This window comes from Sardina pilchardus, chromosome 22, assembly GCF_963854185.1.
Source record: "Sardina pilchardus chromosome 22, fSarPil1.1, whole genome shotgun sequence".
NCBI classification, from domain to species: domain Eukaryota; kingdom Metazoa; phylum Chordata; class Actinopteri; order Clupeiformes; family Clupeidae; genus Sardina; species Sardina pilchardus.
Window position 1 is genome coordinate 22,130,710 of NC_085015.1, and position 17,257 is coordinate 22,147,966.

Genomic DNA, 17,257 nt, shown 5'->3' on the forward strand with positions numbered 1-17,257 from the left:
ACCACCTCAAACATGAGGACCCTTTGTATGGGACATAAACTCCATTGAATTACACTATCTTGAATACCATTTTCTCCTTTACTGTGCGCAGTAACCCGTTCTCAAATGCAACAGTAAAAGACTCATATCTCTCTTAGAATATAATTTGACATGTTGACGTTAATATTAACAAAAACAAAAAAAAAACTTTGTAAAAATGTTTATATATATTATATAACATGGTTGTTATATGGAAGTTGTCTATAATCAATTGTCATGAAGGATTCATAACTTGTATGGTTTTTATGTGCTGTCAGCCTTCACTAGGACATCTAGGCATAAATAGTTTCTCATTGGTCAAAACTAGCTATACAATTGCTTTTATAGTTTAATACATCTCTTAGATGGGCAATTTTCTTGTTCACAGGCCGAGAAACTTGGTGACTGGACCTAGGCCAGTGTTGATACGCTTGTCACAATGCGAATTCAGTTATCACCGTTATAGTTGACCATCTCGCAGCCTATCATAACATCATTGATATGATGATGTGGTTTGAATATTGCCTCCTCACGTGCGCTCTGCCTTCACCAAATAGTTCAACACGCCTGTAAAGTTGTAAAGTATTTTTAATGGTCTAACAAGCGACACATTTATTCGACTTCAGGAAACTCCTGCTTTTTGGGAAGTTAGGAAGTTGGGAAGCTGTGAAAGGTTCGCAGCCTACGCATCCCGCAGTGCACCGCTCATATTCCCAAGTAGCGACTCTCGCGCGACTTTGTAATTTTCTTCAACAAGGAATAACAACACTCAACTCAGTTGTTTCGTCGTTTATCTTTTGCAGATTACCTCTTAACGATTGATTTGTTGTAATCATATAGTGATAGTTAGGTTTCCAAACTGTTCCTTTTTTGATCGTTTTCAAGAAAGTCACATATTTGGTCTCCAGACGGGAGTGTTTTGAAACATTGAAACAACCGAGGATAAGAATGGGAAGCTGAATTTTACAACACTAATTTGGATTGTTTCACATTATTTTCAAATTTACCTAAAGACGCTGGTGTAAATCTGTTGCAAAATGGGTTCAATACTCAGCCGTAGAATTGCTGGTGTTGAAGATATTGATATTCAGGCTAATTCTGCGTATCGATATCCACCGAAATCAGGTAAGTTTCCTCGAGTAACGTTTTGGTGCGACTTTGCTGCTGAAAATAACATCGTGTCTTCCTATTAAAACATCTGGTCGTCACATTCCTTATACCTTCTTGACATATCCAGCTTTAAGCAGAAGTTGTTTTCATTTTCTGTAGCCTATCCAATAGTGTTGTCAGGGTTTCCCCTAAACCTTTCTGTGGCATAATTATACAAAACAATAGGCCATCGAATCTTTCATTTTGCATTTTTGCCTTGAGCATTGTTGTTGTACATAAGAAAGGATCACCACGGTGCTACATGCAATCAACTATTAAATATCCTGACTTGCGGAGTAGGTAGTTGTATGAACAAAGACTTTAAAACTTAAGCCAGCAATGAGCATCCCTCATATGTATCTGAGATGTATATTTTTACTTGACTTGACTCACTTTTTTCTTCAGGCAATTACTTCACAAGCCATTTCTTTATGGGAGGAGAGAAGTTTGACACACCACATCCAGAGGGATATCTGTTTGGTGAAAACATGGATTTAAACTTTCTAGGCAACCGACCTGTACAGGTAGGACATCTCTGTAGACACTGTAGACTTTGCAGACTATCTGTGGTCAGCTTAGTCGTAGTGAGATTTGTGTTTCAATTTATGGTCTCTATAATATGATAATCCCCCAGGAGATGAGATATAATACTGTAATCCATTATCCAGTATAGATATCTAATCATACATACACACACACACACACACACACACACACACACACACACACGCATACACGCATATTGACATATTGTCATTTAACATCTTGAATTAACTCCATATCCTAAATTGAACAAAAAAAAACATGATGTTAAAGGGATAGTTCGGATTTTAAGACACGAAGTTGTATGGGTTCCCTGTCAGCAACGTAGTGCATCAGCACTGACTTACCCCCGACAGCGTCCTGTGAGCTGAGATCCAGCCGGTTTTTGATCGTTTTTGATGCCGGACTATTTTCTTCAGCAAGTTTCTGGGGTCACGAAAGTAAAGTGTTTTTCTTCTCAAAACCATATGCGTTCAACAGAGTGATATATTTGCACCACAAAAACGTTGTCCAGCTGTCAGTAGCGCGCAGTGATAGGAATCGCGAAAAATAAGTAAGTGATAACGAGGTTTGAATTTTTCCTGGACAACGTTTTTGTGGTGCAAATATATCACTCTGTTGAACGCATATGGTTTTGAGAAGAAAAACACTTTACTTTCGTGACCCCAGAAACTTGCCGGACTACTTTCTTCAGCATCAAAAACGATCTAAAACCGGCTGGATCTCGGCTCACAGGACGCTGTCGGGGGTAAGTCAGTGCTGATGCACTACGTTGCTGACAGGGAACCCATACAACTTCGTGTCTTAAAATCCGAACTATCCCTTTAAGCACTGATGGTGACGTATTGAACGTATTGAAGTGGTGCCTTGGTAAAGCACTTCATGCCTCACACAAAAGTAACTGTGTCTGGTTTTATTGTTGTCAATCTCCACACAAAACAAACTTGTTTTCCCTAACTGCCTTACCGCTTAATTGATGTTTGAATATTGTCTCAATTCAAATCTGCTGTTGGCTTTCGAGTTGATTGATTAGTTAAAAAAATGTCCCCCATTGAGGTGTAGCACTTTGCCAGACAACTGTTTTCAAGCCATGACATTTGACCAAAATGGATGATTCTCAACTCAAGTGACAGTGCATGGTATATTTGTATATATTTTTAATACATTGTAGCCCAAACTTGCTTCCTTAATCTGTGAATTGGAACATTTCAGTTTCCCTATGTGACCCCAGCTCCACATGAACCAGTGAAGACACTAAGGAGTCTGGTCAACATCAGGAAGGATTCCCTCCGTCTGATCAGGTACAGTACCTGACCTCAGTCTAAGGAATGCCATTGATAGGAAATGACCTTCATTCCATTGACTGCCATAAGTGAAAACAATGAATGTAAATTGTTATGCCGCTCTCGGGAAAGCCTTTGGTTCAAACTTGCCAGCAGTTGCATCAGGCCTTGCAGGTTCGAAAGAAATTCCTGGCTCTGATACTAGAGCGCGACTGAATTTGATTTATTTATTCATGTATATGGTTGATTGTGTTTCACAGGTACAAAGATGACTCTGATAGCCCAACAGACGAGACTGGCAGCCCCAGAGTACTCTATGGTGTGGAGTTCAGCTTTGATGCCGATGCTCGAGTTGCCATCACACTATACTGTCAAGCCTTTGAAGAATTTTCCAACGGAATGGCCATGTAAGATGTTATACATTACAAAATACTTACAGTACATTTCAACCAGTGTGTTAACCAGGTTAATTCAGTGTGTTTAATGATAGTTTTTGCCGTTTAAAAATGCTGGCATGAGAAGATTATGGATCTTAGTTTGTCCTTAAATGATTTCTGACTGAACTTATTAATGTTAGACTGGCTTAAAGCATTGTCCTGGGGATTTTCACAGAAGGTTTCCATTAGGATGGGTCGCATTTCATGGGTGATGTGGCGCTATAGAAACGCAACTCACATGCGGCTCGAAAGCTGAGCCCCTGGCAACCACTAGCGATGAGACTTCAGCTCCTCTCGTGGGATTAGAACAGCACTAGGCCATTGTTTACAGAGAATGTTGTTTTCTAGCTCCCAGACATTCTAATAGCGTAATTTATGCACTAATAACTAAACTCCAGTCATGGAATGACATGTGCTAATGATCATTTTTTGCACTTTGTAGATACAGCCCCAAAAATCCCTGGCTTGCGTCCGAAACAGTCCATTACAAGAGAGGCATAAATCAGCACTTTTCCCTGCCCTCCTTCAAGATTGACTTCACCAAGTGGAAGCCAGAAGAGGTGTGCTGTTTTCCAGTGTTATGACACTCGCAATAGAGAGTGGGTGGTTATGGCTCTGATAGTCATCACCGCTTAGACTGTGTGTGTGTGAGGTCTCTCACCAGTGGGGATATGGAAAGACTCTGTTGTAGATTTCTTTGCCATCAAGGGTGTATAATTGTGTGAGAAGTCTGAGGAACAATTTGGAATTCATGCAGATTAAATAGTAAACACACTAATTGATAGAACACAACAGACTTTTTAAAGTTAGTGTTTTGAACTGATAACAGAAAACAAATAGATGACATTGTGAAACCATGTCATGGTGAAGCATTAACAAATGCGTGTGTTTGTATGCTTTGTCTCAGCTGAACTTTGACCTTGACCGAGGGGTCTTTCCGATGGTGATCCAGGCCGTTGTGGATGAAGGGGATGGGAGGGTTCCTGGTAAGGTCTCCCAAAAAACTATTTGTAAAACAGATAGTTCCGGTCCTTGATTATGATTGGCTGAATCACATTCTATAGTAATGCATTACCACAACTTACACAAAAGTTAGAGTAGCTGTGTCTCAATGCTGCTTGGCAACCATCCAGATGAAAGAAATATATTTCTTAGCGGAAGAGTGATTATCTATAAATACATTGTTACATTTCTCGTTGCTGTGCATTTGTTTCATGAAATCTTGCCAGAGATATGTAGTAACTGTTTTAGAAAAGCAATAAGCTTCTCGAGTCCGTAGTTTACACTGATTTTAGAACAGCTAAGGGGGGTTTTAGGCACTCCACTTCATTCCTAACAACGGCCCTTAGCTGTTCTGAAATCAGTGTAAACTACGGACTCCTGGGGCTTATTGCTTAAATCATACCGTATCAGACACAGGCCTTTGCAATTTGCCATCCTTCTGAGCCGAGTTTGTCTCTGTAATGCCCGTCTCTCTTTTCTTTTTGTGTGTGTCACAGACATATCGGGACATGCACATGTGCTGCTGGCAGCCTTTGAAAGGGTAGGTTAGTCTCATGCATGTTCATGCAGACATCTTGGGCTGGGTTGTTGTTATGGTTTGGGTTGGACCCTTTGCCCTCTCATAAAAACCTCTTGACACGGAATGTGACGTGAAATTTTGACACGGCATTGGCATGACTTTTATGTCTCGAAGACATACAGCAACACCTTAATCTCTGTTTTAGTGATGTGGAAAGAAAAGCTTTAGAAAGAGAGGAAAGCCACAAATATTGGAGCTGACATATGAATTGGAATAAAATGAGTTGGCCTCATAATGCTGGTTGGGCAATCCCACATAGCAAGATGCACACTTCAGATCTCTTGCCTTAGTTGGATAGCAAGCAACCAGCGGCAACATTGGGAAGGGTTGGGGTTGCATCCGCCAACAGATTCACAATAGGTTCTCGAAATGTGACATGACCCGCAGTATTTTGGCTAACTTATTTATGTCTATCATTGTTGCCTTATTTGGGTTTTGTGGCTCCCCGAAAGGCAGTGTGCTTTTCAATTGTGCTGTGGTGAGAGGTTTTTGATGCAGGCCTCCATTACAGATTACATCCACTCATCAAGTCTGGACCTCATTTCCCCTTCTGGGGAACAGAATAGTTTGTAATGCGTTTGGCAGTTAGCTGCGTATTTCTGAACTACAGAAGCCATCTTTTCAACAGTGTTAAGAGAGTTTTAAAACAACCTTCCGGAATTCTCTACGTCTCCCGTTCCCTCCACTAATTGGCAAATGGACGCCCATGGACAGGGATGTAAAGATGAGATTAACGTATATAACTAACTGCCCTAAAGGCAAACAGTGGCCTTTAGCCTACAGCCACCATTACAGGTTTCGCTTGTAGACTTTGGGATCGGGATTCTCTGTGTATAGAAATCAAATGGGGTAGAAAGTAAATGCCATGTATTTACATGTCAGCTCAGTACTGTTCTTAGCACAGACCTCATGCCTAAGGGATGTTTTCCAAAGTGCAATTATGGTAGCTTAGCTGTCAACAGAAGCAGGAAATTGACACTTTCTATTAATAGAGTGTGAGTGCTATGAAAAAGCTAAATATTCTCTTATTCTCTTGTGCAGCACGTCGACGGCAGCTTTTCTGTGAAACCCCTGAAACAGAAGCAAATTGTAAGTGTGTGTGTGTGTGTGTTTGTGTGTGTGCAATGTGAGAATGTGTGAGTACTCTGTGATCATTTTTAATTTGAGGTCTCTGTGTGAATGGCCTCTCTCATCACATGCGCAAGTTCTTGGATAACATGTTTCGTAGATGCTTTAATGATTTTATGCAGCGCCAATGGGAAGCTCTGTTTTAACACTCAATACGAAACTTCAGAAATTTTCCATGAAGCCTGTTCCTGTTGCCCTCAGGCTGTTTGTGGTGATCCTCTGTTAAACATCAACCGGAGTTGCACTTTCTGCTTCCCCATCCATTTACAAGATATGACTGAATACATAGTAGAATGCATGAGGCTAGTAATGTAAGGAACCATGAACATTGTTTGTGTTTTGGAAGGCCTTTGATGTGGCCACACGAGAGACAAGTTTTGACCCCTGACCTCTGATGATGTCACCACACAGGTGGACCGTGTAAGCTACCTGCTGCAAGAGATCTATGGCATTGAGAATAAGAACAAACAGGACAAAAAGGTCAGCTTGGTTCCCTAACGCAGACAGAATAAGTAAATATAAGATCTAGAAGTAGATCTTTTCGCGTAGAGACATGTGATGAATGTGAACTAGATTCTTCATATTATTAACAATTAAGGGTTTGCATATTTAAATAACAATCCAAACACATGAATTATAACATGAAATTCATGAATTCTGCATATTCTGCCACACAATCCATTTTTAAAAAGCCTCACCTAGACCCAGTACTCCTACAAATGCTCCTCATTCATGAGGGATTTTGTTAATCTTTTCCCAAATCTAAAATGTTTGCAAAATTCCCTATACCTTTACTGTAAAATATACTCTGTATATATTTGTGTGTCTGTGTCTGTGTCTGTGTCTGTGTCTGTGTGTGTGTGTGTGTGTGTGTGTGTGTGTGTGTGTGTGTGTGTGTGTGTGTGTGTGTGTGTGTGTGTGTGTGTGTGTGTGTGTGTGTGTGTGTGTGTGTGTGTGTGTGTGTGTGTGTGTGTGTGTGTGTGTGTGTTTATATAAAGACCCCAGACGATGAGAACAGCGACAACAGCAGCGAGTGCGTGGTGTGCCTGTCAGATCTGCGGGACACACTGATCCTGCCCTGCCGACACCTCTGCCTGTGTAACGCCTGCGCGGACACACTGCGCTACCAGGCCAACAACTGCCCTATCTGCCGCCTGCGTGAGTAGCTGACCTCATTTGGTCTTCCTGGCTCTTAATTGCCTTTTCATTTCACCTTTGTTTTGATTGTTCCCATGGCTGCTAACAGTCTGTGGGAAAACAAACCTGGGAAAATAGTGACCCCTTCTGTCTGACATCATGGTTTCATGCATGGAAACGTTTGAACTAGATTTGTAGTGTGGACGGTGGAATCCATACACCATTAATGTGTCAGCATGCAGTTAAGTGAGAAATATGCAAAAACGAACATAGTTATGTAGCCTTTTATTTTGATGGTTTTATAGCGCTTTTATTAAAAGCATCTGCATTTTGTGACCGATCAACACTGAAAATTCAGAAGACCCTTGGTTTGTAATGTGAATAAATCAGAACATTCAAGATGCATCATTTCTCTAAAGGGTTTGGTAATATGACATGTTTGAACTGTCAGACAGGACATTTAAACTTATCACCCAACGTATCTTTACATTGACAGGAGCAAGCAGCTGTATTTACTCCTAGGATGACTTCATTGCTTCTGACAGTTGAAAATGTACATTATTGTGTAGTGTTATCTATACTGCTGAGTCATAGTTTGACAGACCTCATTTATGTGGGGTTTACCTGATTAGGCTTCCAGCAGGAATGAAAGATGATTTACACAGTTGTATGTGTATTTAACCTGCTTCCTTAACTCCTAAGTGCAGCTGTGTCAATATTCACGCGTCAACAATCTCCTTTGTCTCCGAAATGAGCCAGGAAGCCTTTCTGCTTCAGCTCCTTCAGAGGAGATTGTGACAGCTGGGTTGGTGTGTGTGTGTGTGTGTGTGTGTGTGTGTGTGTGTGTGTGTGTGTGTGTGTATGCGCACATCCCCAAATGACCTTTCTCTTCCTCTCTCCTGCCTTTATCTCATCCCTCCCTCATCTCTCTCTCTCTCTCTCTCTCTCTCCCTCTCTCTCTCTCTCCATCTGTCTGTCTGGTCGGCTCCTTCAGCCTTCAGGGCTCTGCTGCAGATCCGTGCGGTCAGGAAGAAGCCTGCGGGCTCTCTGTCTCCCGTGTCCTTCAGCCCGGTGCTGGCTCAGAGCACCGAACACACGGAGCACTCGGTAACTCTCTCCTCTTCACCTCCCTCCTCTCTCTCTCTCTCTCTCTCTCTCTCTCTCTCTCTCTCTCTCTCTCTCTCTATCTCTCCCTCTCTCTCTCACACACACTCTTCCTGTCTGAGATAGTCTCTTCCTTTGTGTCTCTCCATCCCTTTAAATATGCATGCAATCTCACACAAACTTTCATATTTCTTTTCTGACCTCTTAGTCACTTCCAATTTCTCTCTCTTCCCTTTGTTGCATCTGTGAAACACACACAGGCACTTCATTTAATGAAATAAAGAGATGGCAATCCAGTATTCATATTGTTTCTAGTCGCTCGCCCTGAATTTTAAGTTGGTTCCTACCTCATGAAGAGATACGTTTATCATAGCACACACTGCTCCGTGTTGGAGGATAGTGTACCTGTCCGCCTCCTCTCCTCTCCTCTCCTCTCCTCTCCTCTCCTCTCCTCTCCTCTCTCCTCTTTCCCCTTCCTTTCCTCCTCTCCTCTCCTCTACTCTCCTCTTATCCCTTCATCTCCTCTTCTCTCTTCTTCCCTCCTCTTCTCTCCTCCCTTCCTCTCCTCTCCTCTCTTCTCTCCTCTCTCCTCCCCTCTCACCTCCCTTCCTTGCCTGTCCTTTCCTCTCCTGTCCTCTCTTCTCCTCTCCACTCTCCTTCTCTCCTTTCCTCCTTTCCTCTTCTCTCCTCTCCTCTCCTCTCCTCTCCTCTCCTCCTCTTCTATATCATCTCTCCTCCTCTCCTCCTCTCCTCTCTCCTCCTCTTTCCTCCTCTCCTCCCCTCCTCTCTTGTCCCCTCAGCACTCTCACACACTCCTGTAGTGCTGCAGAGGAGCGATAATGTCCCTCTTTGATGAGATTATGTATACGCATGACTCACACTCTCCAGAGGCACTCCACAGGCCAACCGCAGAGTTCCCACCTCGTCGGCGCTCCACGCCATCATGGAGAGGGGTCTGTTTCGGCATGTCAGCGAGCCGTTGAAAGAAAACGTTGCTTCCGTTGTCTCGTTCAGTCGCACCCGTTGGAATCGTAGTAGCAAAAAGAACAACGAAAGAAATGACCATAATGGATTACTCATTTGTTCACAATGCTTAAAAATTTCCACACTCATGCTGTAAGTTGAGAATGGAACTGCACCGTGAAGGTGAAGGCATTGTTCATGCCTATATATTTTTTATCTTTTAAAGTGGTTCCAAATCACCACCTCTCTTGAAAAGAAAAATAGGAGTAGAGCTCATTCAGAACAAATCGCCACTCAAATACTGTAAAAGCCTGACTCTTGGATAATGGCTGCAGGAACGTGCTAAATATCTGAATGAAGCATCCCGCCTAATCTCCGTGTCTCTGTCTCGGTCTCTGTCTGTCTCCCCCTCTCAGCAAAACTCTGATAACATCCCGCCGGGCTACGAGGCCATCTCCCTGCTGGAGGCACTCAACGGCATCTGCTCCGTGCCCTCCCCCATCCCGTCCGCCCCCCTCTACAAGGAGATCCAGTTTCCCGGGGACGGCGGCGACCCCCTGGCTCTGAGCCGGCCCCAGAGTGTGGGCGACCTGCCAGGGGACGCGGCGCTGCTCAAGAGCAAAGGCAGCAAGTCACCTGACAGGTAAATCTCACTTGGCGCACCTGCGCACTGTAGCAAACACACTGGAACAGCCCAGAGTCTTAGTCTTAGTTATCCTATCATTTGGATCTATGTATATTATAGCCCAATAGAATGATGCAGAGGGGTTTGCCAATATTTAAGGTAGTTTAGTGTGTGAATAGATAGAATAACGTTGCGAATAACACACAGGTAATGTTAGTGAAGAAATCTGGTGCCGATTGTTAAGACCCATTTCAGGACCCGTACGGTGATGGAGAACACAGTTTGAGATGTGTTCTCACTAGATAAGTAGGACTGCACATAGTTCTGGTGTTGTGCCTGAAATTAACTCTTTGCATAATAATGTGTCAACAGAGTGAGATATCTGGGTCTCCTAGCAACCACTCCTTGACTTGGTGCTATATTATTGTGGTGCTTCTGTTTTTGAAAGACAAATTCATGTTATCAAGTGCCACGTCAAGAGGTGAGGTTGTCATAATTGCATGTCTGTCAGAGAAAAAAGTATGCTGGTGATTGCTCGTCGTGGATGGAAGTGGAACCACAGTAGACTTAAAAAGTCTCAGAACTTCCTCTGTTCCTCTTCTGGCAAACCCAGAGGCCGTTTTGTGTCTGCCTTTGAAAAAAGTTCTCGTCCTGGATCTTTTCAGGGGAACAGGAAGGTCTCCTCTCTTCTCCCCCTTCCTCTCTCTCTCTCCTCTGAGAAGAGTTCCTCTGATGTATCTTCTGAGTGTGCCTTTCTAAGCTGCCCTGCCAAGTAGGCTGTCTAGGCTAGCAGACGGACCAGACAGGCCCGTTTCACCTCTTGTCTGTTTTCCCCACAGCTCCACGCGCTCGCCTTCCTCCCCCATCCAGGAGGAGGAGGACGAGGAGAGGCTGTCGGAGGTGTCTGACGCACGCTCCCACTCCCTGCTGCCCTGCTCCCCAGACCCCACCGAGGTCAGTCGTTAGCGCATGCTAATTCACCACAGCCTGCTCAATCAGTGTCAGACATTTACATGATAACCATGACGGGTACTTATACAGACACACACACACACACACACACACACACACACACACACACACACACACACACACATACACACACAATACCTCCAATCTCCATGATGCCTCGTACCTACTTCTGGGAATGGAGCTTTCGTGATTGAACAGCTCACCGACTTTTGTTTCCTGTCTTTAAACTCCTTTTTATTCTTGTGGTGACACCGTAATTTTCCATCTATTAATCGATGTTTATGAATTGATTTTGCAACATTTCTTCAGCTATGAAGCTTCTTCAGCTTTATGATTTATTGGGATATTGGGCCCTGTGGTTGATACACGGGTGCAGTTAATACAACGTTTTGCTTTTTTAATTGCCTCAAAACACTAGTGGTCTAGTGGTTTGCACACAGTATGACTATTAGTACACGGGAAATGATTGTAATATAGAAACAAGTGTTCCTCATCAGTCACCCACACAGCTAACAGAGCTGTTTAGCAGCACAAGGGCTTAGTCAGCTCCTGTTGACGAGGACGGATCAAACCTAGCACACAGTCGCAATGGAATTTGTGAGTTTGCATTCCTAGTCAGTGACCCCTGTGCATACTTGAAGATACTGTATGACACCGGCTCCGTCTTTCCGTTATTCATTTGTGCATTCCTCTCTAGTCACGCTCATACCAGTGTCCTCTGTTCTGTTGTCAAGGTCACCGTGACCGAGGGGACCCCAGAAGCTGTCACCCCTAACTCAGGTAAGTCCCCAGACAACAAGGCCAGGGCTCGGATTAGAGTGAGTGTTGTGTGTCCCCCACAGTAATGGTATCGCTTCTGATGATACAGTCGGCTGATGATTTCGATGACGATGGCAGTTTTTATCCCGGTAATGCCGAACATCAAGGGCAAATTAAGGACGAATTATCTGCAGAGATGCTCCTCATCTATTTGTGATTCATATTTCGGTGATGAGGGTTAAATGCTGTTTTAGTTCCTAATGGATTGCAGCAAAGCATGGGATATGAAATTCACAACTTAATGAGCCTGAAAATGAAATGAATCTGCAATGCAAATAATAATTTATCAACCTTATCTAAAAAAAACCACACACACAGGTTTCCATGAGACACCATTTAAATACTAATGAGGGAAATATGCAATAGCCAAAACATCTGAATATTGATTTGTGAATGTGTTGTAAATGTTTAATAGATTCAGTTACAGATTAGCCATGCAAGGTTATTTATTTGACTGACTATTTGCAAAGTTTGAAAATAGAACTATGGCTCATGAAATGATGTAGGGAAGTTTAGTAGTTTAATTAGCTGTAGAGCCCGCAGTTACACTTCAAAAGCAGTAACAGCGGTGTTCATTTGATCACTGTTCATAAAGACTACATGCTGTGTGTTTATTAATGGGATATTCTGGGTCAATTTCACTGTGAGCGGTCGGAGGTATCTGACTAGAATGGCGTCTCTGAGAGCTGAACTAGAGACCCAACAAACATGGATTGATCCTGTTGTGCAATGAATTGATTAGCAACAGTAATGGGGTTGCCAACAACAGCAGATAACTCGGTCACTTGTTCATCCATCTCTGTCGTCAATTCATCACCACCACCTCGTTTCTGTCTCTCGACCTTTCGCTCTCTCTCTCTCTCTGCCTTTCTCTCTCTCTCTCTCTCTCTGTTTCCTTCTCTTCAACTCTATTTCTCTCTCTCTGTCTCTCTCTCTCTCTCTCTCTCTCTCTCCCTCGGTCAGATGGCTGTTCTCTGGTCCACTCTGTGAGTGATGTTCTGCAGGGCTGTCACAGTGAGCGCAGCAGTCTGACCCGTACTGAGAGCACCCCCTCCACAGAGCTGGCCCTGCCTGGTGAGCAGCCCCCCCCCCCCCCCCCCCCCCCCCAGCCTGCAGTGCCCACCCACACTGGCACTGCCCACCCACACTGGTACTGCCATCTCCACGTGCCTCTAGTCTGTTGATCTTGTTTACTCACTGCAGTTGCATGGAGCCACTTACTTCCATCTTGCACTAAACACTACGTCTCACTTATAAACTTGTAACTGCTTGCAACATTTTCTTGTTCCAAATGAACGAATGCCAAAGGGATTTGCAGAAATGTCTCGTTTGAAGTGCAAGAATCCATTAATAAGATTTGCAGCAATCTTTTCAGCACAGTAGTGGAAGCCAAGAGCATCTTAGTTTATTTATGAAGGCATAAATGATCTTAATGTCAGCTTGGTATTTCATAAGGAAACACACAAAACAATTTAAGACTTTGATTAATGACAGCTTTAATTCAACTCACCCTGTATTGGAGTTAGTTGGTGAGTTACACACACAACAACCTCTTCTAAACTAGCTAGACTAGCTCTGAAGAAAGGTGTTCGATGATGTAATGATAATAGAATCTCAAAGCAGCCAACTCTGGCATTTAGCAGTCAGGTGTTGCAAGGGGTATAATTCCAAATCTCTCCTTCAGTGTGAATGTCGAGACAGGCTGTCATATTTCATATGCATGATCTTTCTTTTCATGTGTGTATTGCTTGTCTTTATGGACTCTCTGACAACAAAGCTTACTAACAAGCTTGAACGTGTTTTTGTTGTGTGACCTACTATTGTTCCGACTCTGTATGAGGAATCAATTCAAAATGCTTCAGCGACTAAATGTCAGTGTTGACACGGTGGCGTTTAGTGGCTTAAGTGTTGCTGGAATTGATCCGGTCTGCTCTGTCTGCTAACCCCTCTTGTCTGTTCTCTGCCTGGCCTGGCCTGGCCTTGCCTTGGCTGGCCCCTCGGCTCCTCTGACCTCTCGCTCAGACCCGGAGCCCAGCTCTCCTGCTGTGGAGGAGTGACCGGTAGGTTCTCCAGGTGTTCTGCTGCTCTTGTTCCTTTCCCCTCCTGCACCACTCACGTTCAGGCTCCGTGTCTGTTTAATGGCACAGCATGATATATGTCTTATATACGTTACTGGGGGGGGGGGGGGGGTATTTAAATTGATCATGGTGTTGTGGAGTTTTGGAGGTGTATGGTTCTGTGTTGTAATTTCATGTAACTTTTTGTTGTTGAAATTTTGTCAAATTCATGCCATCTACATTTCCATGTACATTGTGGAATCTTGAGCAACTCCATTTAAATGCAGCATTACATATGTACATAGTACGGCCATCAACTAAATAACTGCTGCAACATGGTGGTCTGGTGGCGGTTATTCTGACTGCACCCCTCCTGTAGCTGTACAGTCTTGTTAGTGCTTCATCAGGACGTGGCACGTCCATCTCTGTTGTGTGACGGCTCTCTCCTCTGGCCCCTCTGTCCTGCGCAGGCTCGTCCGAGTCCATGGAGAGTCTGAAGAGCCGCAGCACCAGCAGCTCCAGCCAGCCCCTGCTCTGCCTGCCCAGCTCCCTGCACCTGGAGGACGAGCGCCTCACCCCCTAGACAAGGATCCTGCTCACCCCCCTGCCCGCTATCACACCCCATTTATACCCCCCACCCCACCCCCGCCCACTCTCACACCCCATTTATACCCCCCACCCCCCCCGCCCATTCTCACACCCCATTTATACCCCCCTCCCCCCACCCACCCACCCACCCATTCCATGGGGCAACTGTCCCTCTCTCCTGATGCGAGACCTCTGCTTTTGTGGCAGTGGTCCCCACCGGCGGTGTCTAGACGGTTCTAGAGAGTTCTAGGTCCTGGTGTATGTTAGTGCACTTTCATTTCTACACTCGAAAAGATATATACATTTCAGAGACTTTGTCAAATTGACACTAAAAAAAAAAATGGAGATTCTTTGTGTCCAATCAGAGACACTTGTCCTTGCCCTTTTGCACAAACCAAATGCTTTAGTAAATGGCCTTTCTGTTCAGAAACAAAATAGTAGCAATGGATATCTATGTTTATGGTTCATTGCCTTGTTTTACTACCAGAAAATTAGTATTTTAGTATTATGTAATCATAGACTGAAGGTATCTTCCATTTCAAAAGGTTTAGCTTTAAATCGTGTACAGCATTAGTGGACATTTCTGACTCTCACACCAGTAGTCCACATTCTACTTTTGACGCACATAGAATCACTGGCAAGTAGAGATGCCTGCCTTTCAATGCTTCCTGACTGGTTATTGGAATGTTAGAATGTTGTTTTTTTATTTGTGAAAATATAACGGCTGCTTGCATACTTATTTTGAAAATATCATTGCTAGTAGCTTTACAATATCACGATTGAGACAATCTATCTGAATGACCGCCAATGCCCCAGACAGGACACTGTCCAATTACTCATCAGTTGTGGTGTGACAGTCCTATAGATGGCTCTTCCTGTCCTAATTGAAGCGCTACACTTAATCATTTCTGTGAATCATACACTACAAGAGAACCAGAGAGGAATACCGTATATGGACGTGACAGTGTAATGTACACATCCCTTACCCTGATCCACATCAAAACAGCCTCGTCCACCCAAACAAGCACCTTCAGTGTTCAGTACAATCCTTACACTTGGTAGGCCATCTTAAATGTTGGTTTGTGATTCTTGAGTGGTCGTTTAAAGGTGTGGACCAGTAATCCTGACGTCGTGTACTCTCCCTCTCTGAGCTCCGGTGTGTTCTCATCAACAGTAGATCAGCGTTGTGGCATTATCCCTTTAACGTTCTGATGCAGCTGTTCTCTGTATTCGTGTGCCTTACAGTACAGTGGCTTTTTTTCTAATGCTGTTTGAAGAGACCTCTTTTGTGGTGTGGGAACATCGATGTTTTCTGAGGTTTTTGAAGTGAATCTGAATTTGATTTAATTCCATTTGAAGTGGCGGTTCATTTCACAGAGTGACATTTGAGAATGTTTTTTGATTTGTGTTTTGATTCATTTTTATTATATTTCAGTTTTAAGAGTTGCCTGCAGTCTTGGTGATGCTATATTCAGTACTCAATCTAACAACACTCTGTATATGTTTATGTAGTCTTCATTATTGGTACAAAATCATTCGAAGTGTGTACTCCTAGTCCTACCAATCTCTTATCAAAGCCTTTACCGATGTCATTTTCAAGAAAGATGCTGTGTGGAGAAATGTATTTTAGCAACCCATCTTTATTAAACAAATACCAGAGAATATGACAAAAGAAATGTCATGCAGTGCAGTACATTTTTGGAAAAGAACAATTATAGGGTTCTTTGTGAAGTCTAGTAGTAAAATGTCATTGCCAGAAAAAAATGTTTTTAGAAGTTTGCATGAATGATTTAGGCCTATAGCCTAGAAATCTAGACGCACCCTAGCGGCAAAAAATATGTTTTGCCTAGCGGGATGGTCTAGGGTCGCACCGTTAAGGCCAAGCCTGTGTTCGACACCAAGTCAGTCGGTCCAATCATAAGGTTGAGCAGAAAGAAGCACTCAAGTCATTCAATTTAAAGAAGGATGTATTTGCTGTTTTGCCGACCGGCTACGATTGGTCACAAATGCTGGCCTATTACGTGCAGAGGCAGTCTGAAAGACAACTGTTCATCCCACCCACAGGCTTCAGCTCTGTGAATGGTCCGACCCCAGACCATTTCTGTATAGTTTGGCTTGCCAGGCTATTAGGCCTATACTTTTTTTTAATTTTCATTCACACACACACACACACAGAGAGAGAGAGAGAGAGAGAGAGAAATAAAACACAATAGCAACAATAATCTCAACTTCAGCATTTGCTGTAGGTGTTGATCATAGCTGTGCTGTGCAATGCTTATAATGAGGTGAAGGTGTTTCATTCCATCTATGACATAATGTTGTCTTCAGATTGGTCAACAATATTTTTGAAAGTAGCTAGTTTGAAAGGTCAATACACACCAAAAAGCCCTTTCAGTTGTGAAACAGTGGAGGATTTTTCTGTAGAGTAGAATTTGATTAGAAAATAATGGTGTGAAATAAACCATAAACCAACCACAGAATGGCTTAAACATAGGCTAAGACCTCAACAAACTAAGAATCATGAATCCCAGCATTATCCGTTAGTAATTTTTAGGGACATCATTTCCTGCCTGCTTGTTTGCGGATGGAAAGTAAGATGGTTTGTTGAACGAGCAGCTGAGTTGTTATTCAGGCTTACAACCACAGGGTGGCAGCACTCGCATGGCAAAAGAAATGCTCACAGGTTTCCCCCTTTACATTTCCAATCGAAGTTCGTTTCACCGTTTTACTTTTTTATTTTGTACACAATCGTCTATAGTTTTGAATGAAACGTCTACAGTTGATGTCACGTTGTAACCAGAGCGCACCTGTTAACGTATGTTTTTACTGTCCTAGAAATGTCAATAAAGTTT

The 17,257-nt window shown here is 43.3% G+C and overlaps 1 protein-coding gene across 2 annotated transcripts; it reads left to right on the forward strand.

The window, feature by feature from the left end:
* Nucleotides 1-513: 513 nt before the first annotated feature.
* On the forward strand, nucleotides 514-16,546 carry mgrn1a (mahogunin, ring finger 1a). Of its 2 annotated transcripts, XM_062525955.1 has the most exons (17): nucleotides 516-1,143; nucleotides 1,573-1,691; nucleotides 2,923-3,011; nucleotides 3,254-3,400; nucleotides 3,873-3,990; nucleotides 4,338-4,416; nucleotides 4,930-4,973; nucleotides 6,054-6,101; nucleotides 6,552-6,620; nucleotides 7,139-7,298; nucleotides 8,272-8,384; nucleotides 9,761-9,987; nucleotides 10,809-10,923; nucleotides 11,676-11,721; nucleotides 12,724-12,834; nucleotides 13,783-13,820; nucleotides 14,288-16,546. In XM_062525955.1, exons 1-16 carry the CDS (start codon nucleotides 1,056-1,058, stop codon nucleotides 13,815-13,817), a joined length of 1,608 nt encoding a protein of 535 aa, XP_062381939.1. In that variant the 5' UTR covers nucleotides 516-1,055; the 3' UTR covers nucleotides 13,818-13,820; nucleotides 14,288-16,546. The 2 variants fall into 2 exon arrangements, with proteins under 2 accessions (XP_062381938.1, XP_062381939.1); XM_062525954.1 differs by lacking the exon at nucleotides 13,783-13,820 and having other exon boundaries at nucleotides 514-1,143.
* Nucleotides 16,547-17,257: the final 711 nt, after the last annotated feature.